This window comes from Ceratocystis lukuohia, assembly GCF_044167205.1.
Source record: "Ceratocystis lukuohia strain C4212 chromosome Unknown Supercontig7_pilon, whole genome shotgun sequence".
Classification (NCBI taxonomy): domain Eukaryota; kingdom Fungi; phylum Ascomycota; class Sordariomycetes; order Microascales; family Ceratocystidaceae; genus Ceratocystis; species Ceratocystis lukuohia.
In genome coordinates this window covers 1,903,182-1,923,735 of record NW_027263526.1, presented here as the reverse complement: position 1 = coordinate 1,923,735, position 20,554 = coordinate 1,903,182, and the positions used below count along the sequence as shown (strand labels likewise).

Genomic DNA, 20,554 nt, shown 5'->3' with positions numbered 1-20,554 from the left:
ACCCAATGCCAATAACAAGCACAAGCACAAGAAAGATAGATAGGCCCTTTGTTCGCAGGGCGGCTCTGCTCTTGTTCACAGGACACAAAAAAAAAAGCCCACTGAATCCCGCTGCCCCTCCTTACTCTCTAGACATCATATCGTCTACGCCTTGGTCTTTTTCTTAGGCGCGTCATCGTCGTCGCTGACGACATCATCTATGTCCATCATGTCTGCCTCCGGCGCCGTCTGGTCACGGCTGCGCTTCAGACCCTTCATCTTGCGAGTCTGCAGCTGGCCTAGATCCTGGCGGCCCAAGTGAATACGGCCAATCTTGTCACCCATTTCATCGGTTGAGATGTTCTTCTTGACCCGCTCCTCGGTGGTGCGGGCTTTCTTCATGGCCTCCTTCATGACAGCCTCCTCAGCTTCGCGCACACGGCCGATGCGTAGGTTCATGCGTGGTCCAATCTCCTCCACTTCGACGCGCGGAAGCTTCTGGCCACTCCGTATGGTGCGCAGCGTGTAGGCACGGATGAAGATGCGTGATGTGCGCACTTGGCCATCGGCACCCTCGTTTTGCGTCGGCTCCTCAGCGGCAATCTGGATAACGTACTGCAGACCCTCGACGTCGATCTTGTCCGCCGAGTCGCGCGCCGCAAAGAAGTCGGTGAAGATGCTCTTGGCCTGTGTGTACACGCGGTCGACCGGGTTTTCAAAGGCTGAGCCGGCAAAGACAACCATGGGCCGCAGACCAACAGCAAACTTCTTGTTCTTGAACTGTGTCAGGGTGCGGAAGCTGTCAGCGTCAAGCAGCAGCTCAAGCATGTCAAGCACATGATAGTTGAACATGCGCACGAAGGTCAGCGTATGGGGGCGCTTTTTGTTGCTGCTGCCAAAGACCATGATGCTGGCATCGTTCTTGTCGGCAAAGAACTCGAGAGACGAGGCATCTTCGAACGGGTGCACGGCGTTCTTCTTGCTGAACTTTTTGGCGAATGGCTGGCGGAGCGCATACAAGTCATTCATGGCGTCTTGGACAATCTGAGAGCACGAAGTACCGCGCAAAAAGAGAGCGGTTTTGGGGTTCTCGAAAGCTTTGGGTTCCCGCTTCTCGAGCGCACGCTTAGAGCGAGCATTACGAGGTTTTCTAGAGAAGAGAGGGTAATGAGGTTAGGTTGCTTGTTGATGGAAGGACTATTTTAGAAAAAAAAAGGACATACATTTCTCTAAGCATAGACATTTTGATTTGGCTTGATGGTTAAGATTTGTCGTGGGCTTTTTCTTAGTTCAAGTAAAGAAATTTGGCTGACGCTTCAGCTAAATATAATAATGAGAAACTTCTCTCCTTAGTCAATACTTTGGTTGGACCAGAAATTTTTACAGCAAGATCCTTATCGATAAAAAAAAGAACACCTTATCTTATCGCCCCACCATGCCATGGGCATATAGCTTCAAGGTGAGCTGAGCTTGGTCATTCATTCTATTTACTAATTTCTGTATCACCACAAAGACTATCCGCAACGTGCTATAAAAACGTATCGTTTTCTGGAAGCTCATTCCTAACCATCATGTAGGCCTTCTCAAGCTCCGCTTCTAGCTGCAGCCTGACTCTCAAAGCACACACCAACGGCCACACTGCCATCTCTCCCTTGCGAATCCAATAGTTGACGCTCTCCTTTGATGGAGGGTCTAGTAGAAAGAGATAGTCCCGGACACCCACATCGGGGACGATGGTCATGTGGGGCTTGTGGTGCACATCGACGTGCAGAAACAACTGTCGAGCAAAGGTCGGTAACAGGCCTAATGTGTTGAGTTGCTCCATACGCAAATGCACCTCAGCACCGACAATGCTTGCCAAGTATTTGATCAACTTAACGAGCTTTGAGTTACTGCCGCGGAGATCGGGGCCGTCTCTCTCGCTTTGAATGAAGGGCAGGACATAGGGCCGAGCTTGGCTGATGACAAAATGATTGACATTGAACGAGCGCGCGATTATGTCTAGTGGTCGCATGCGGTCATGTGGATGCTCATCCATTTCGTTGTGATCCCACGGCATCACCTGGCCATTGTGGTCTTTACACAGAATGATCGTGCGGCGGCCGCCGGTGAACGATTGTGAGGCAGAGTTTGAAGCAACAGCCGCAGTCCAGATGAGCTATGTGTGTGTTTGCCTGTTAGCACAATGTCAATTTCTCCAGCATCCATAGAGTCGTATACGTACTACATTTGGGGCTGTAAGATAGTTGAGCAGCACAGGAACACCCTTGTCACCCGGAACTGGGACAATGATGTTTAGTATGATGTTGCTTTTGTCGTGGGCTTCGGCAAAGGTAATCTCGCCCAAATTCAACAGGGCACACTTTTCGAGAGCATCCACATCCCAAAAATAGCCCTTGCGGCAGTATCTGATCATCTGGGAGACTAGCTTGAAGAGCCTTGTGACCCAAGTGTGATGCCACTTGTCAGTCCCACTTAGGGCTGAGATATCAATCCCATGACCGTTTAATAAGGCAGGGAGGTCCTGAGGACTCGTCACCGCAATAAGTGCGGCCAAAAGAGACCCTGTCGCAACGCCCGTGATAATGCGAGGAAGGAGGTCCTGCTGGTAGAGCGCCCGGGCTACCCCAAGATGACACAGTCCAAACATTGCGCCGCCTTCGAGTAGAAGCGAAGAGCAGCCCAGGGCCCTGCGAGAGGCCACTACAAAGTCCATCTTCATATCAGATGGCATGAAGCGACCTGCGCTTTGGCGTCCGGTAGGTGGCTGGTTGGGAAGCTGCAGAATCAAATGCAGCAATGTAACCATCTTATCGGAGAAGGTTTCGATGACAAATTTTGTCCGACCAAAGCAGTGTTTATAGAGTGTTGGCGTGGTGATGTTCCCCAAATTGCGATGCAGGCCAGAGCGGAACAGCTCAGACATGATAAAGCCATCGGGCTGCACGAAGGTCTGGTCCATGGCATCGATATGGCCCATGATCAGCTCCCGGTTGTAATGCCGTGAGCGGGCATCGAAACGCCATGCATCAAGATCAAGCAAATGGTTTAGATTATCAGCTGCTTCCTGCCAGTTATAATAGGTCTCAGCGCTGGTAAAGAGGCTGCGCCACTGGGTAAGCGGCGAAGGCCAGAACAGTCGATAGATAACCCACTATTCACAGAAAGAAGAAGCGAATTAGATGCACAGTTTGATGAATAAGGGGGGCTGGCCTTACTCACCGTGTAGCTAGAATAGAGAAGATAGAAAAGGTCATAGCCGATAATGCGAGCTACAAACTCACGGATCCATTTGAAATAATATCCAGAAGCTTCTTTTAACTCCCTCATGTTCTCAGGCCTATCTGTACAAATCAAATATACGGTAGCTTCATACCACGGAATGCATGAGTCTTGAACTAAATAAAACAGTGACAAGAAGAGCCAGCCGCGGTCGGCTTATGGGAGCTTCAATCACGTGAAACCGTCCCGATTAGTGTGATGAAGCTATTCCGGGTATGGGCGAAGCCAAGTGACGTCAGGATATTAGAGGGGGGGACGGGAGAAGTTATAGCTAGGTATAAATGTTCTATGGTGAAGTTGAGGGCTAAAGTAGAACAACAGAGAAAACGTTGTCACATGCTTTAGTTATGATCCTTTGTTTATTGTGTGCCATTGACGCAGACAAATGCCGACGCTGAAATTGGGTAGCGTGGGAAGATACCCGCTAACCCTAATAACCCTCTTAACAACATTGGATTTCATCATGAGAACAAGCCGTGTACACGTGGGGGGTTGATTCACCCACTTATGAAATTCAAGGGTTAAAGAATACCTACCTACAAACAGAAGCCAGGACGCAAGCATATGCATTACTGGATATATGCGACGAACTTTCTCGTTGGAATATCTCATGTAGAATAATTGTGGGTCTGCGTTGGTGAATCATATATGTATGTAGTATACTTACATGTACATTTGGCTCTAGGTGGTCAATCTACTCTTCGTCGTCATCATCGTCATCAATGACGCGACGCCGTCTACGTGATTGCTGATGCATATCCTCCTCGTCGGTGTCTAGCTCGGCCGTCTTCTGTTTCTTTTTGTGCCGGCGGCGGTCTTCCTCTTCCTCATCATCGTCTTCGAGGATTTCTTCCTCGTCTTCCGACCCTGCCTCCTCTTCCTCGCCACTGGAGGCTATGAAGTCATCTTCCTTGTCATAGTCGTTCGTGTTGGCTCCACCACCATAGCCTACATCGTCATCGTCGTCTGAGTATGCGTTGGCGTTGCTCTTGCGCTTTGGCTTACTTGCGTTAGCTGTGCGCTTGCGGCTACGGCCGCTGCTTGAACGGCCGCCTTCCAAATCGTCAATGCCTAGGCCGCCTCCGCGTGAGCGCGAGGAGCCTTCCGCTGTGCGGGCAGCGGCATTATCGCGACGACGCTGCTGCTTGGCACGCTCCTTTTCGGCTTGCTCGGCCAAACGGCGCTGCTGCTCGGGGTCGTGTGTGGTTTTGATGATGTGATTGCCATGTGTGTTGGTAGCTTCGCGGATGCGCATTGCTAAGCGCTGTAGTGCCTCGTCCTCATGCTGCTTGTTCTGGCGGACGGTATATTCTTCTGACATGTGGCCGACAATGACAAAGACTGAAGATGTGAGATGGGCAGCGGCCGCATATGAATGGCCGTCCTTGAGCTCGTCATAGGGTTTTGACGGGTCTGGGGCTGTAGGCTTCTTCAGCACTGTGTAGTGTTCGCCGCCAACGCTCATGCTCATCGAGCCATCGCTCCAGCGATACATCATGGCATTGCTGCGCAACTCGCCGGTTTTGGAGTCAATGCAATGGCGGATCGTAGGCTTGGGGTTTTCAGAGCGGGCATTCTCAATATCGGCTCTGGTGGGCTCAAAGGTGCGCGAATCGTACTGCTCGGGGACAAAACGTAGGAATTTGGGGACCTTGAAGGTTTGGAGCTACATGGACAATACTGAGTTAGAAAGAGGGCGTCTTTTCGTCATTATGACCTGCGGTCCATGATAGCTTGTTACCAGTCCGGGAGGGGTCTTACTCTGCCGTCGTTTGATCGTGGTGTGTGGTGACGGAATATGTCCATATCCATGACTTTTAGGTCCTTGTGCTCTTCTTCGTGGTCCATGCGGTCGTCATCATCATCGCCAAAGACATTGGCATCATCATTGTCATCATCGCCTTTGATTGAGCGGAGCTCGTCGTCATCGTCATCATTGGCAGCGGCAATGGGGCTGTTGGCTTCTTCATCGCCAAAGAGATCATCGACTTCTTCTAGATCGGACATGGTTGTGCAGCGCGGGAGGGGAGGTGTGAGAATATTAGATGTATGAAGGGAAAGGGGGGCGAGTTATGCCGCTCTAGGTTTTATGGATTGTCGCCAAAAAGTAGATAGCGTGAAGATGCGACGCGAAGAATAATAGCTATCACAAAATTAACGCGGAGCCTTGGACACAAGGCTCGCTGGCGCAAGAGCTACTGCACAGCAGGGTCGCTTAAGCCCCGAACTTTTATTTTGGCGCCACATGTGCGCCACACTCCCCTCTTACTGGGCCACGGTCATGACAGAGGGGTGCCCATGGAAAAATAGGCACTCAGAAAGTTCTGCGCCAGATTGAAACACAAAGCCATGCGACAACAAGGGGCGGCAGCATGTTGGTTGGCTAGCCTTCTTCATTTGACGCCTAAGAGTTTTGAGCTTGCCATGTTGGCTGCTGCTGGTTACTGTTGATTCGGTGACATCTGTTCACTACTGGGCTGCAGCGCCACACTTCTTTTCCTAATAAAGCTTAGTGCATTCTCCTGAGAGTGGGAATCAGACGGGGTCCTCGCCCATTTCCCCTTGCCATTCCCTCACTCTCCGCCTTTGCGCCTTGGCTTCGATTCAAGCCAGACGTAACTCATTCTAGAACAAATACTACTTCGTCTTTGAGAAGGCTCTCCTTGTTTATTCTGTTTCGCATACAAGACAGGCTGCTCCCCTTTTTCTCTCGCTATCTTGTTCCCACTACTGCTTTACCACGGCTCGTGTGTTGCTTGAACGAAGCCTCGGCCTTATCCTCGTTCTATCTCCCTCTTAGTCGAGTCGGTCAGTTGCTTTACTACTGGCCATCTTTTGTGCTCTATCTTCCACGTCATCTAGATTTCTTACGTCTTTGCTATCTGGGTTAGATCTTGGCCCCAACCTGCCTATCCCTGGCCCAGTTGACAGCTTGAAACTCGGGCACTCTAAATTGCCCCCTCGTCCTCCTGAGAAGCCCCCCTCTTGCATTTTGCTTGACAGCACTCTTAATCTTTTGTTTTTTCTCTCCTTCGTTATACTCTGCTTCACGTCCTATCAAACAAGCCGCCCAATATGTCTAATCTATTCTCAGGAATGTAAGTATTCTTATTTCATTTCATTTCCTCACTTCTCATCGCATTGTTAAGGGTTCGTTCCTGGCTTTTCCCGCCGCTTGCATGCGGCCTTCTTTGTGATGCATCAGTCACAAGAGCACATGCTGTATCTGTACTTGTCTGCGTCCAACTGCCCGCCTACCTGCTTCCTGCCTGCCTGCCTGCCTCCTTCTATCGACTTCAACAACCAGCCGCAAAGGGACTACTTTAGGAAAATATCTAGCATGCAAAATGAAGATGGGATATTCGAGCAGCATACCACTACCATTTCCTTGCCCCCCCTCCCCCCCCCCCCAATCTCTGAAGCATGAACCATGAAAAGAGCTCATTCTTGCTACCAAAAAACATTGGTTTGTCAGGACATGGGCAGAAAGAAGCTCTTCTAGCATTGCTTGTTTTTGGCCTCATTCTTGCGCACATTCATTTGTCTTTCACATGTGCCTCCTATCTGCTGCCCACCGCCCACCGCTACTCTTTTCGCCTTGGGATGCGCTTGCTGCTTGTTCTGCAGATTTTGAGTCAAGGGTATCCCACTTGGTGCGGCAACATATGCATTGCTTCTTGATCGAACAGCATAGTGGACCTCTAAAAATGGCTGGTTCCTGGAGCATGGGAGCTGCACGATTCATGGCATTACATTATTTGTTGCGCCAATCTTGCTGAGATTCTCTTGCAGCTTTGTTCTTAGACACAGCCTGGGGCTCTACTCTACCTTGATACATTCACCGAACATTCTCCCACTAGAAATTAAACCTCTTGTGCAAAACCCACCCAGACTCACTCAACCCGTTTCGTATGCCTCTCCACCTACTAACTCTCCTACCCTAGCAACGCTCGTCTGCGAGGTGGCAACAGTTCCAACAAGGCTCCGGCTCCTAGTAAAAGCCCCAGCCCTTCTTCTACTCAGCACTCTCCATCCACATCTAGCACGCCTTCTTTGCAGGCGAACACCATTGCTTCTGGCAACCAGGGCGCCGGACCAACCCCGCGTATTCCTCCTCTTATCAGCTCTCCATCTTTGACGCAGACCATGCGGATTGACGACGCCAGCATGGGGTCTACTCCTGATGAGATTCTGGCCTCGTATCATTTGCCGAAGCCTATGCCTCTCTGGCTGAACAATTCCTATTCAAAGCACATTGTGAAGGGAAACTTTATGACGTTGAGCGCAAGACCCAAGACCGTGGAACAGGGTGAATGGGTTGCCCACCAAGGTACGTCGATCTCAAAGCCGCCTTCTCATGTTCCTTATCTCCTCACTCTCGCTTTGCGTCTTTGGTAGCCCTTTTGCTAACGTGTAATCTAATAGTCGTCGAACATTACCGCAATCTATGGCACTTCGTTCGTGTGATTCACGAAAAGGAAGAAGACGGTAGAATCATTTGCAATCCTTCTTCTTGCCCACGCATGTCTGCCGGCCCGTGAGTCACTCTCCCATCTAAATTCTCTAGCCAGTTTGATCCCAAGGCTATAGTGTGTTTGTTCCCTTCGAATCTTGAGCTAATGCCTACATTCAGCAATCATTCCTTTACATGGCTTAATGCTAAGCGTGAACCCGTCGAACTCCCTGCTCACGAGTACATGACTCTGATGCAACGCTGGATTTCTGGCAAGGTTGATGACGACAAAGTGTTCCCGACTGATCCTGCCGGAGTTTCTTTTGCCGTTAATGCCAACATTACTACTAGCATTATGGCCCAATTGGCAAATCCCAGTGAGCGGGACTATATTGGCAAGCGGTCCGGCTTCCCTGATAGTTTTATCGAGGTCTGCCAGATGGTTTTCCGCCAGATGTTCCGTGTCTACGCCCATCTCTACTTTGCCCACTACGTGGAGCCCTTCTACCATCTCAACCTTGAAAAGCAGTTAAATTCTTGCTTCTCGCACTTTTTGCTGACAGCCACCGCACTCGACATGCTCAAGCAACATGAGCTTGAGCCTATGCAGGCGCTGATCGATCTATGGGCTGCAAACGGCACATTCCCTCCGGAGTCTCGGGTGTATGAGTATGCAAACCTCAAGGCTGGCGAGCGTCTCATGCAGCTCTCCAACAACACCTGAATATAGAATATTGCACATTAGAGGTAAAACAGTATCTCCTTTACACCCCCCTCCCCTCCCTCTTCCCAATCTCTTTTCCCCTTTAGTAAAGGAGGGGAAAATGAGGATGAAATAGCGACGGGAACTGAGATGTGGCAAACTAGAAAGGAATAGTGCGGGAGTTGCCGCAAAATACATTGGTCGAGTTGCAGGAATTTAGGAACAGTGTCAGAGTGTCAGAACGTCACGGAGGGGATAGATGGTAATATGGGGTTGGAAATAGCAGGGAAATACAGTGACATAGTGTGGCATGTAATGACATGTAATAAATAGCATGTAACAAAGTGTGTATTTACAAAAATGGCTACAGGTGTCTACCTGGAAGCAGTCTTTTATAACTACCGAACAACGAACGAAGTAATGCTGGTAGGTGATATGGAGGGTGCATATGTGATCTATTAAGTAAGATATACCAATATAGTAGGAGCCCTATATAGACAGGTAGTTACCCTGCCGTCGTCAAATGGCTGCCTCGGCAAAACCTCAGATCTGTTCTCCACTTTCTACGACAGTTGACTAACACGGTGCTTTGAACATGGCATGATATGACTCTCTAATTGCTGGCCACCCGTTATGCCCTTTATGAGTTAAGAGCAAAGAGCTTTTCGGAGGAGCTTAGCGCGCGATCTTACAGCACGGTAGGCGGCAGGTAATCGCATTTCCGCCTAACAGTAGAAGTAAAGGTAGGACGAAGAGAAGGGGGTAGCGACGACCTAATTTTACTAGAGTAAGAAAAAGAAACGAAGTAATTAAAAGAGGTGGCTTAATAATGGCCAAACGGATTAAGCCCTGTAGAGACAATGTGGTTCTATTCTTGGAGACCTGTTGTCAACTGACTTGGATGGGACAACTGAGCGTTACACAAGATTTGTTGCACAACTTACAAAACACGGGCGATGGTGCGGAATATGGCATGATACAGATGCTTTGCGAGCGAGCAAAAAGAAGCCAGGAGAAACGAGAGGGGCGCTTCAGTGACTGAACGGCCAATAGGTCTAGGACAAGCAGGCTAGTGCTGGATTACAACGGCAAAAGGCTTTTAGGTGCTTGCATGATGATTATGATGACGCCGTGTCTTGTGGGCTACATTCAACCCTTGCTATTAATATTTGTAGAGAATGCGCTTTGGTGATAATCCCTTATGGCTAGCAGACTTACGATGGAGAGATGGTTGGCCGAGACTAGAGGGGGATAGAGCTGTCTCCTGGAGATGCACGATACAAGTGTGACTTGTGAAGACCGAGCAAAGACCGATGTCCTTAGAAGTCTGGCAGCACGACGGTTTGATATAGTGCAAGCAATAGCGTGCTTCTATTTCACAACGCAGTTGGTATCCCGCTTGATGTCTTCGCCAATTGGGGGATAAAACAGTACAAACCCCGTGCTTCTAGTCTTGGCCATACAGCTTGGCTAGATCAGTTACTCCTGTGGCTACCCACAAGTACAGACTTTTGGATGTCCACATATGCAAGAAGTTTGGCTTTTGCTGGCTTGGTTACTTCATGTCTTGTTTGTGTCTTGTGGTCATCTTGGGCCTTCTGTTGCTCTAACACATTGTGCCGCTTTGCTCTCTACTAAGTGATCAATGTTTTACTTCAAGGTCGTGCCCCACGGCGCGTGTAAGATTGTCAGCAGAACAAGTTGGGGGTATTTGTGTGTATGAGGGCACGGGACATGGGGCTTGCAGCTATGTCTCGGCTGGATTGAGGCTGCCATTGGGGCTGTGTTGGTTTTGGGTTCGGGTCCTTTGGTGTCCTTTGCCCTCAGTCAGCAAAATGAAAAGCAGCAAAAAGCACAGAGAGAGGGGGGGGGCTTAACACATTGGGCTACGAGTATACAAGAAATATAGACATGGGGGGGGGGGGGGGGCTCGGAAGGCAAGAACTTGGTTAATCACACCGCCATGCCACTCCGGGGTTGTTGCACATGCTCTCGAGCCGATAGCTCAGCCCTTTGCCACTATTGATTTCCCCCCTCAAGGCACTTCGTCTAACCAGCTGGCCGCTCTGTGCACCCGCTAAAAAGGAGTATGACTCTGCCTCCCATAGCTAAGGAGAATCGTATCTTTGGGAGAAATCAGCCAGTTCCAGCAGAAACAGTGAGATGCAACACATGCTCACCCTGCCACACCGGGCTGCTGCCCATCCATGAAAAAAAGGATACCCAGACTTAGTGGCTTGGTTTAATAATGCTCTTCTATATTTGTCTTTCTACAATGCTTGATCAAAGTGGAACTGGTCTCATGCGACGCAAGCACGGAAGCGAGGGAAGCTCGCCGTCATTATGGCCGGACTGTTGAACCCCATCATGTGAGGGGCTAGAAAGACTTTGCACTCCAGGAAGTCTTAACGATATTAGGGTATATAGGGCCTTACCGTTTAGATGCCTTATCGTCTGGGGTGACGACGCTCGTTTCCCCGTAGGCAGAAACATAGATGAATGCGTACAAGATGTACATTTGAAAGTCTACAGCTAGCTACGCAGCAGCCACATGAAGGCTGAATTTCAGGAAGGCAATGCTATTCCCAAGCACAGGATCTAGAGCAGCTCTTTTTTACCTTCTTTTTCCATTTTTTAGTTTAAGGTGAGGCCTTGGGGATAGGTCGTTGGAGTTAGCCTGGGTGTGCACTCAGGGCCCTCCCCCCTTCTTCCTACGCACAGCACAAGGAGTAACATCACATGATGACTGGATAGGAAGAATTTTCTTTCGTTTTTGCCTTGTTGCCTTTTTCTTATGGGATGGCAACTCCATCTTCTAGGTTGGATTCTCACCGTCATGTCCTTCCAGGAGAGAGAAGGAGAGGGAAGAAAGGGGTCTCTCCCCCATGTTAGAATATGCCCAGTAGCCAGGCGTGATGTGGGATAGATCTTTGTGAAAGATACAAAGAGGCAGAGACGAACTAAGCATCCATAACTCGGCATACATGACACCATGCCAAGACGGGAAATATCTCGTGTACATCTCATGTTTAGCCAAATCTTGTACCCTTTTTCTTTTGAGCTTCTTCTCCGCCACAAGGCACTCACCGCTATTTTGAAAAAAGAGAAGAAAAAACCCCATGTCGAACGCAAAGTATGATGATATAATACGGCAAGGGAATACATGGTCGATTTGGGTGTAGGGCACTGCTCTGTACGTACAGAGTCACGGGTCCAGAGACTCGGGATTTACAACCCCTGTTCTCACATCGAAGAGCCATTGCTTTTTTTTTTTTCCTCAGTACGTAGGAATATAGTGCGGTCTAGTCTCTGTGTATCGTATTGGAAAAATTGCAGGGCTTTTCCCATGTGATGCCTTCGTCTTCGCCGACTCAGGAGCCCCAAGATTACGAAATTCTACGGCCATTTGTCTATCCGGTATTGCACTACAAAGAAGGCCTAGACTCGGATGGACGTTGGGGTGAATAGCAAGGCACACCATCACCGCCTCATTCTAGATCAAGATGATACGGAGCGCGGCTAGGCGGTTCTGAATCCAGCATCTTGCAGGTGTGCTATGGGCCTCACTAGAAAGCCTCAGACAAGCAGAACCAGCACAGCATTGAACATCGATGCATTCAATGTGGTGGTTTCGCTAGCTTGCGTTATTAGGAACTTCAGCTGCATACTGGACATCCCATTCCAGTAGTATGCTGATTATTGGAGACTCGCACGAGGTAGCAACAGTCTAAACTGTCGATCTTGTAGGTGTAGGGAGGTCAGATTTGCGCCTGCAGTAAGCGTCCTGGGGGGGAAGGGATCCAACGAAGTTGGGTTGCTATCAGGCTGCGATAGATGCATAGCTAGCAGAGATGGAGAAATGCTCAATAGAGATATCGCGCCTTCAGTTCCTTGCTCCGCTAGCCTTGACCCCAAGCCATGAAGGGTTGTATCGCGTGACGTATCCGTTAGGATGCTCAAGCAAAAGTGGGTTGAAGTAACTGTCTCTCCAGAAGATGGCCTGTATGTGCCATATCCCGCCTCAATCCACCCGCTTCAGCCCCGTTCCTACCATGTCGGCCAGCCGGCCCATCACAGCGGCCTCGGCGTTCCGCACAACAACGGCGATTGGCTGCTGCGAATCGCCAGCAGGCCATGTACTCGCAAGGAGCAGCCAATATGTTATTCGATACTGAAATAGTCAATATGGTAGTATTTTGTCCTTTTTTTTTTTTTTCTTTTTCTTTTTCGTGCTTCCTTCTGCCATCGTTAGCTGTCTATGCAGAGGGAGGGAGGGATTGAACGAATATGGGGTTGCAATTGGCTAGGCCTAATGTGATGATTGGGTTGGGGGGCATGATAGCCCTATTTACAAAGGTACAAAGGTAGAGGCCATAGAAGACAAAACATTTGTTTTTATCTAGCTGCCGGAAGGTGGTAGGCCTTTTTCCGGTCACATTGGGAAGTCGCGACGAGGACTCGAGAACTTCGAGTGCGGTCTACAGTTGGCTATTACCACGGACGGCAGCTCTTTCTAAAAGTGGTGTAGTACTTGCTAGAAAAAAAAAAGCTTAAATTTACCCAGGTTATCTTGGTAGCTTAGCTTCCAAGTATCTTTCTGCGCAAGGACAGCCTAAAAGGTACATAGAGGCTAGACTGTGCCATAGTCCTTGACATCCAAGTTATTTCACGGCATTTCTTTTTGTTTTATCCCCGTGTTTTTGATCGTTTTTTCTTCTGCTGGAGTCCCTATGCTATGATCTACGCATACAACCATCAGCATTGCGTGGAATGACATGTGGATTTTCTGTGAAAGCTTATCAGCCAAGAACACCCATAGAAACTATGAAACTCAGTACATGAGATAAAGCCCGCTAAACTGGACAACCGTTGTGTCTTAGATTTTCTGATGTTTTGCTACTTCCCGATATGCAAGCGACTTGTTTACCGAGCCGGACCACTCCGTTTCTAGGAGTAGTTCAAAAAAGAGCCACATTCTTAGTTGGACGTGATACTGTTTTCTTAGCCATTATCTCGCAGGTCTGGCAAGTGAGATTGGCTGTTTCTTTTTGCTGCCTTGTTTCTCACCGCCATAAACGGTATTGTATTACTAGTCGAATTGAGGAAACAAAGACATTCTCCGACCCGGGCAAAACAAAAAAAGAAGTCATGAGAAACAGCAAGCTCTCCCTTGCAATCCTTGGGACGAAGCAGGTCGTTTGGGGACATCGTTTAGTTTTCTTACAAGGAACGGCAAAGTAGAAAAAAACAGAAGTGGTTAGTTAGGCATCAACGTTCATGAATGGGTGCAAGATCGGTGGATAGGCTTAGACAAGACCCCGGTTCAAGTTCAGGATGCCAGGGTTTTGACTCCTTGGCTTAGAATTAACCCAGGGCTGCCTGCATCAGTTGCATTACGGGCATTGATGCCCAATGAAACGCTCCAACTTTCTCTTAGCATTTTTTCTTTTTCCTTTGTGCTATTCATTGGCTCAAGAGCAAGAAGCCGTTGTCCCGTTTTTTTTCTTTTCTTTTCTTCTTTCTTCTCAGGGCGTCCCGCGTTTCTCTGGCCCATTAACTAGATCTTCCTTGCTCGTGTTTAGGCTCTGAAGGCCTCTAGTCCTATCGCTTGTTCTTGAAAAGAACCCTGGCGACTAGTGGCCTGTTGCGGTTATTGGGCCTTGGGCGGGTTAGGCTAGTGCTTGATGTAGTAAAACGTCGACGAGGTAGAGATGCATTATTGTCGCCTCGAGACAACACACGCATCGCCTGGAGCAGGTATTCTAGAGGATGTATGTCTGTAGGATCATGGAAGAACCGATCTGAAGCTTGCGTGAAGCCCGTAAGAGCAGACAGACATGGTGATTCTTCACAGAACATCTGATATGGCTTACGAGAGCCTGGTATTATAGGGTCCATCCTATAACTTGCAGAGTTGATCGAAACGCCCACTAACTTATACGTCCAACTATCATAACAAACAGAAGAAAATCTAGCTGCTCCTCGAGCAAAGTAGAGAACGGCGAGTGGATACTTCTTCATTTGCAGGCAGCCCTGCCCCAGTTCCAGTTGTCTTGCTATAATTAGGACGCTCTTTTAATCCTCTTTCCATCATAATGAAGACATTGAATGACGGCTGATCCCTGCAACGCGATCCCTGCATTAGAATACAGCGACAACATGCTGCCCATAGTGTCATGATGGGTGTAACGGGGCAGGGTGGCTTAGATACCGTCGTCGTCTATACTGCAAAAATTTCTAGGGTCTGGTCTTGGGGCTTGCTAGCTCCCTAAGAGTGAGGATAGACATGTCGTACAACCCCCTCTAGCCGCTTGTAGAAACAAATCAGGCTAGAGGCCCAGTCGCCTCCCAGTGAAATACGAATGGGATCTTTGTTGAAACTGCCAGGCGGCGGGAAGGGACTTTTCAAACTGCTGCAGAACGAAAAGTGCCTTGAAACTTGGAAGTTAGTCATGAAGCAGTGCGTCAGGTCTGCACTATCCCTACATTGCAGAGTGGACGGGCGAGTAAGCCCTGCCCTGCCTTTCCGTGTATATCAGAAGTGCTATAGCAACAGCCGCCATAGATCAAAAGGCAAGGCAAGTCCCCGATAGAAAGAAACTAGACAGTATTCTTGAGTGTGTGTGTGTACCTACAGCTCTGGGTGAGCGGGCCCATATCGCTGAAAAAAAGAGTGTATCTCCCCCTCTATTTGCCCTTAATAGATACCCAATAACGCAGGGCACGGGCGCTTTTAGCTAGCTTGACATAACGCTTGGAGCTTGGTCAGTATATAAACATGTGGGTTTTGCCTCGAAACATCTCTAGCACAGGCCAGAATCTCGTAGAAACTAGGGCCAGTCTTTGCCGTATGAGCCTTCTCTTTCTAGACAAGGCAGACTTGACTTGATGCTTGGAAGCTTAGGAGCAGCAAAATGCCTTGTGCACCTTGAGCTGAGTGAGTGAGCAGAGCAGGCCAATCTAGGAACCAGCAACTCCATGGCCCTGGCTCCTATTGTTCTTTGACCTTTTTTCCTACTTTCTTTGCTTTTCACCTTTTCTCTTCTCTTTGCTTTTCCCTTCTTTCCAGCTCTTCATATGAAACGGAGATCCTCTCGCCTTGAGTTCACGTGATGCTGTGACATTGATAAGCACACAAACCAGAAACGAATTTGTTTGTAGTTGAAATCGACATCTGTGCAACAGCATGCTAGCTAGCAGCAAGCGACGCGGTGTTAATTGTGATTTTAATGAGAGTCAAAGCATCAGCAAGAAGGGGTTGAAACAGAATAAGCCCTAATATCGTCCTGGAATATAGCTTTTGTGCCCTGGTGGCCTAGCAAGCCAGGATGTGATGGTGAAAGTGCGACATGATTAGATTGTAGTGGACTGCATCATTGCAAAAAGGGCCACGCAAAACGTATGGAAATAGAGAAAAGCTTCTTTCGGCTGGTGTTTGTAGGCATTGGTAGCTAGAGCACAGCATCGCTGTATCACTTGTGATAGTAATGCACTTATCGCCGTCTTCAGGCTAGGCTGCTCCCCGGATTTCATATCCGCGTGCTCATGCACATTTGAAGAGAGGTTTCTTGGTTAATGTACACAGCTGGCTGGTCCGGGTATGGCTTTCACAGCGAATCTGTAAGCATGTATACTTTCTCTTTTTTATGATGTTGAGGCCTGCCTGCCTACATTAGATGTTGCTCTAAACCCACCCCCTTCAGAGACATACACACTTTGAGAGTGATGAAAGGGTGTGCAGTATAGTATTATTGTAATTTTTTGGCGAGGAGGAGGAGGAGGAGGAGGAGAAGGAGGCTGATATTTTGGGCTACGGATTTACGCATTTGCGCCCTGCTCAAGAAACCTCAGCAGTTCTTTCTCTTTTCATGACGCTAGGTCTAGAAGATCTCAAGCTTTTTTCAGGCCATTAAGCGTTGTCGTTGTCGCCGCTTTCCTATCTTCGCAGTAACTCAACTTGATTGGCCGTCGGACTGCAGACCCTTCGCCGTAGCATGTCTGGATCGACCTTGCCTTGTCGTCGTAGTTTCGTTTGGGCTTTTACTGTCAAAGGATAATGTCTAGACATATGCCCCATTATATAAAGGTAGCGTCACCCGCGGTTCAGTCTTCTGCAGCACCTCCATTGCCACCAATCCCATCTCAAAATCACCCTCCCCTTCTCCCAATATCAACTTCTTTCGAAGTCCCTTCCGCACAAAGCTCACACCTCTGCCTACGCTCTCTCACGCCTTTTCTGTTATCACTTATAACACAATCTCCCCTCTAGGCACACGCCCGCCCGCCCCGCCTGTCTTTGTTCTTCTATTTTTTCGTAATTAATCTCATTTTTTTCGTTGCTTTTGCTCTCGACGCAGCCCTCCCCCGGAGACTATTTTTACTCTTCCTCTCGCCCGTTTTCCCTGTCCCCCACTTCTACCTCTTCTCTTCATTTTCATTTTCATTCTGACGTTTATCACTATTCGAGTTTCTTATCTCATTCCAACTTCTATTCTCAGTCGTTCTGTCTTAGCGCACTGTAAGTCTCTCTCACATTGCTCTTTTTTTTTTCTTTTTTTTTTTTCCCCTTGCTGCTACTTGAAATCTCCGCGTTTCCTTTTTCCTCAGTGTCCCGCTCCTTCCTCTGCCTACACAAATCTTTCAACCTATCCTTACCACAAATACACTACAAGAGGCATATCCTCCGAGTTGCAAGCTAGCTGGACTTGCTGGATACTTGTCTTTGCTTTTGGTAAGGTTTCCAGGCCGAGGCCAGATGGGGCAACTTCCTTTTTTTTATTTTTGATCAGACGGTGTTACCCCACCAGTTTTTCCCCTTCCCTGTCATGCAAGCTTCTTTCCCTTTGGCCTGCTCTCTCTCTCTCTCTCTCTCTCCCCACTCTCGCGAGGAGGAAGGGCGGACAATGATAAGGAAGGAAGGAGGAAAAGAAAGGAAGGAACCCGCCTTGTCTCGTCTCGTCTTGTTAGCTGATCTCCACTCTGGGCACCGAGACTTTCGTTTACTCTCTCCTTCCCTTTTTTCTTTGCTTTTTTTTCCTTTATTTTACATGCATCGTATCGTATCTTCCTTCTTTGGCTCTTGTAGCCCCACTTGCCCTTTTCTCTGTTCCAGAAGTTGCGGTTTTGTGTTGTCTTTCACCGCTTGTCCTGTTCCTTCCTTCCTATTTTACCTCCTTCCTATTTCACCGACTTGACTTACAACCTCGCCTCTTCTTCACCACTCGCCTTTTTCTTCTTCCTCTTTCTCGTCCTTCTACAATCTTTTCCTCTCCCTTTAAACATACTAACACTGCATATCTGCATTATAGATTTCCCTGTTTATTCATTTTTTTACAGCACTTGGTAGTGTTGCTTTCTCTTATTCTCTGATCTAGACCTGCGATCTTTCTTTTACATCGCTCTTTTCTTTCAAGGGGATCTCACTCACCCCCCCCCCCCCCCCCGACTGTATCTTGTTCTACTGGGGCAGGATTTATCCATAAGGGGCTTCGTTGATTCTCCTTTCACACACACTCCATCTTTCTCTTCATTTTTACTCCCACAAATCTTCCAAAATGGTATCTGCAATGACGCCTCCATATTTCGATAACGGCCACGTCGACACCCGCTATTTCACCGGCGAACCTGACTCTTTGCTCAATGACACTTTGATGGACAGCGGATTAGACTCTGGAATCGATATGTCTCCGCCACTGGTGAGCCGAAAAGACTCAGCCATGACCAACACCTCTCTCTTTTCCCACAAACCTGAAGACTCCTGGGGCGTTGACATGCAGTCAATCCCATCTACCACTAGCTCTGGAGGTATCACACCTGCCGCACCGACCTTCTTCCCTGCCGACGTCACTTCACAAGCTCTCATTGGTGCTGGCAGCACTGGGAACTGGATTGTAGCCCCAAATTCCACTGTTATGGGCGTCGACACTGTAGTCATGCCCCAGCAATTCGATGCAATGGAAAATGGCTCCTTTGGCCCCATGTTCTCACAGCCTAACATGATGACATCCAACGGTACTTTTGGTGATATTTCCATGTACAACGGTGTAGTAGCACCTGGCGGCGTTCCCAATGTTGCTGGGAACATGAACGTGGACGTCAACGTAAGCACTATTGATGCTCTTCACGCCGTCTCTGTCGGCTCCAAGAAGTCCGCCATGGCACAAGCCGTTCTTCAAGAACTCCGCCGTGGTGATGGCATTCGCAAGAAAAATGCCCGCTTTGATATTCCCGCAGAGCGCAATTTGAACAACATCGACCACCTGATCTCACAGTCAACAGACGAGCAGGAGATCAAGGAGCTGAAGCAGCAAAAGCGACTGCTACGAAACCGACAGGCAGCGTAAGTACCTCCCCCTCCCCTTTTCTTCTCGGCTGAATATGGCCTTGCATCCCCATCTCCTCCCTTCCTACCCATGTACTAATAACCTCCCTATTCAAACAGTCTTGACTCGCGTCAACGCAAGAAGATGCACACTGAGCGTCTAGAGGACGAGAAGAAACAATTTACCGCCATCATTAGCGAGATGGAAGAAGATATCGCCATGCTGCGCAAGCAATGTGAGCGTCTAGCTCTGGAAAAACAGCAGATCCAGGACTATCTACAGAGTAGCTTCAACATGGAGAAGGATTCTCTTCTTCGCGAACACACTATGGAGACATCACGTCTACGTAAACAGGTCGCGTATCTGACCGACCGCGTGAACACCTTGGGGGATGAAGCCTCTAAGCTCCGCAGTAGCAGAAACAGCGGCACTAACGGTACTACCGCATTGGCTAGTGGCAATAGCCTAGGCGTTTTCTCGCCCGTTGATAGCAACGGCGACACCAGCCCTTCCACTTCCTCCTCCTCCTCCCCCTCATCCACCACGACCAGCTGGAATGTTGCCACTGTTCCTGCTAGTGCTTCGACTCACTCCGAGACTTTTGGAATAGACCCCAAGAAGATCAAGCAGGAGGTGATGTCCAGCCCGCAGCAACAGCATGTCCAGCAGCACGTGCCCATGAACCAGGCCGAGCTGTCGTCGAAAGGGGAAGAAGCCGCTGCAGAGCAAATCGCTGTTGCTGGCCGTGGCCAGAGCAGCCTGCTCTTTATGCTCTTCCTGGTGGGTGCCTATGTGATCTCAAACGATCCTTCGAGTGCGGCCATGTCTATCCTGCCGCCTGTCTCTGAGGATATTCGCGTGACTACTGCGAGTCTTCTCAAGGGGCTTTTCAAGGAAGCTGGTGTCGAAACACCTTTTATTGGTGCCTCGTCAGCCTCGGCCTATGCCTCTGGACCTTCCGTTGTCTCGTCCGCTGCCACTGCCGCCACCTCACCGGCGGCTATGGGCTTGGCTGACAGCTGGATCCAAATGCTTAGTGCCGGGTCTTCTGACAGTAATGCCAACATCGACATGTCGATGCTTGGCCCGCTGAGCAGCATGCTGATGGTGCCTTCTTTTGAACAAGAGCGCGAGAGCATGTTCACGCTATCTGAAGTGCAGTTCGACAATGCCATTCGCCGTGGCCCTGGTAGCCCTGTGATTGGCTCGACTGCATCTCGCGGCCATACCCCCGGCAGTGATGCCCTCTCTGTTGTAGGTGCCGGTGTGTGCACTGGCTCTCCTGCTTCTGCTTCGGCCTCGGTCGGTGCCGACCTGCGAAATCTTGTTGGCTCTTTGGGTGCGCTGCGTAGCCTGCCCAATGCCGCCGAGGCCTGCTCGCGCTCCCTGCTTCAGGATCTCGTTCCTGTTGCTCTGGTGCGCAATTTTGCCAACCTGGTTACCGAGGCTCACAACCGCTGCATGCTTGCTTGCGATGCAGTGGTTCGAGCCTCCAAGGCTTGAAAAGTGTGGTGCTACCACCAATGCCTTGAACCTCCTTTTTGAACCAAAACTTATCCCCCCCCCCCCCCTCCTTTTCTTCAATATGTTTTTTCTCCTCTTCTGTTAGGTCTCTTCGTTGTCTCTACGGTGGCTGGAAAGTGTCAACCCGATTGTCTCGTCTAGCCTGCACCGTGTATTACCACTGCCATTGCCACTTCTGTGTGTCTTGCCTCCATGAGGGCACACCACACTCACTGGCCTGCTAGTGTTGCCTTTGCTTCCTTTTCTCCGATTTATGCTTTTCTTTTCCATTCCTCGCTTTCTCTTTGTCGT

At 49.1% G+C, this 20,554-nt stretch overlaps 4 protein-coding genes across 4 annotated transcripts; 2 read left to right on the top strand and 2 right to left on the bottom strand.

Moving 5' to 3' along the window:
* Nucleotides 1-144: 144 nt before the first annotated feature.
* HOO65_070411 (Ribosome biogenesis protein RPF2) lies at nt 145-3,309 on the bottom strand (the record flags this gene model as incomplete). Its single annotated transcript, XM_071004861.1, has 4 exons — nt 145-1,129; nt 1,518-2,137; nt 2,204-3,133; nt 3,202-3,309. 4 exons carry the CDS (start codon nt 3,307-3,309, stop codon nt 145-147), a joined length of 2,643 nt encoding a protein of 880 aa, XP_070857129.1.
* Nucleotides 3,310-3,955: 646 nt separating this feature from the next.
* Nucleotides 3,956-5,268, bottom strand: HOO65_070410 (Leo1-like protein; the record flags this gene model as incomplete). The annotated part of the gene is made up of 2 exons (XM_071005052.1): nt 3,956-4,927; nt 5,023-5,268. 2 exons carry the CDS (start codon nt 5,266-5,268, stop codon nt 3,956-3,958), a joined length of 1,218 nt encoding a protein of 405 aa, XP_070857128.1.
* Nucleotides 5,269-6,336: 1,068 nt separating this feature from the next.
* On the top strand, nt 6,337-8,438 carry HOO65_070409 (Maintenance of ploidy protein mob2; the record flags this gene model as incomplete). The annotated part of the gene is made up of 4 exons (XM_071004936.1): nt 6,337-6,359; nt 7,206-7,591; nt 7,687-7,798; nt 7,895-8,438. 4 exons carry the CDS (start codon nt 6,337-6,339, stop codon nt 8,436-8,438), a joined length of 1,065 nt encoding a protein of 354 aa, XP_070857127.1.
* A 9,533-nt stretch (nt 8,439-17,971) lies between these two features.
* On the top strand, nt 17,972-20,242 carry HOO65_070408 (bZIP transcription factor; the record flags this gene model as incomplete). The annotated part of the gene is made up of 2 exons (XM_071004920.1): nt 17,972-18,756; nt 18,859-20,242. The coding sequence occupies 2 exons, from the start codon at nt 17,972-17,974 to the stop codon at nt 20,240-20,242; spliced, it is 2,169 nt and encodes a 722-aa protein (XP_070857126.1).
* Nucleotides 20,243-20,554: the final 312 nt, after the last annotated feature.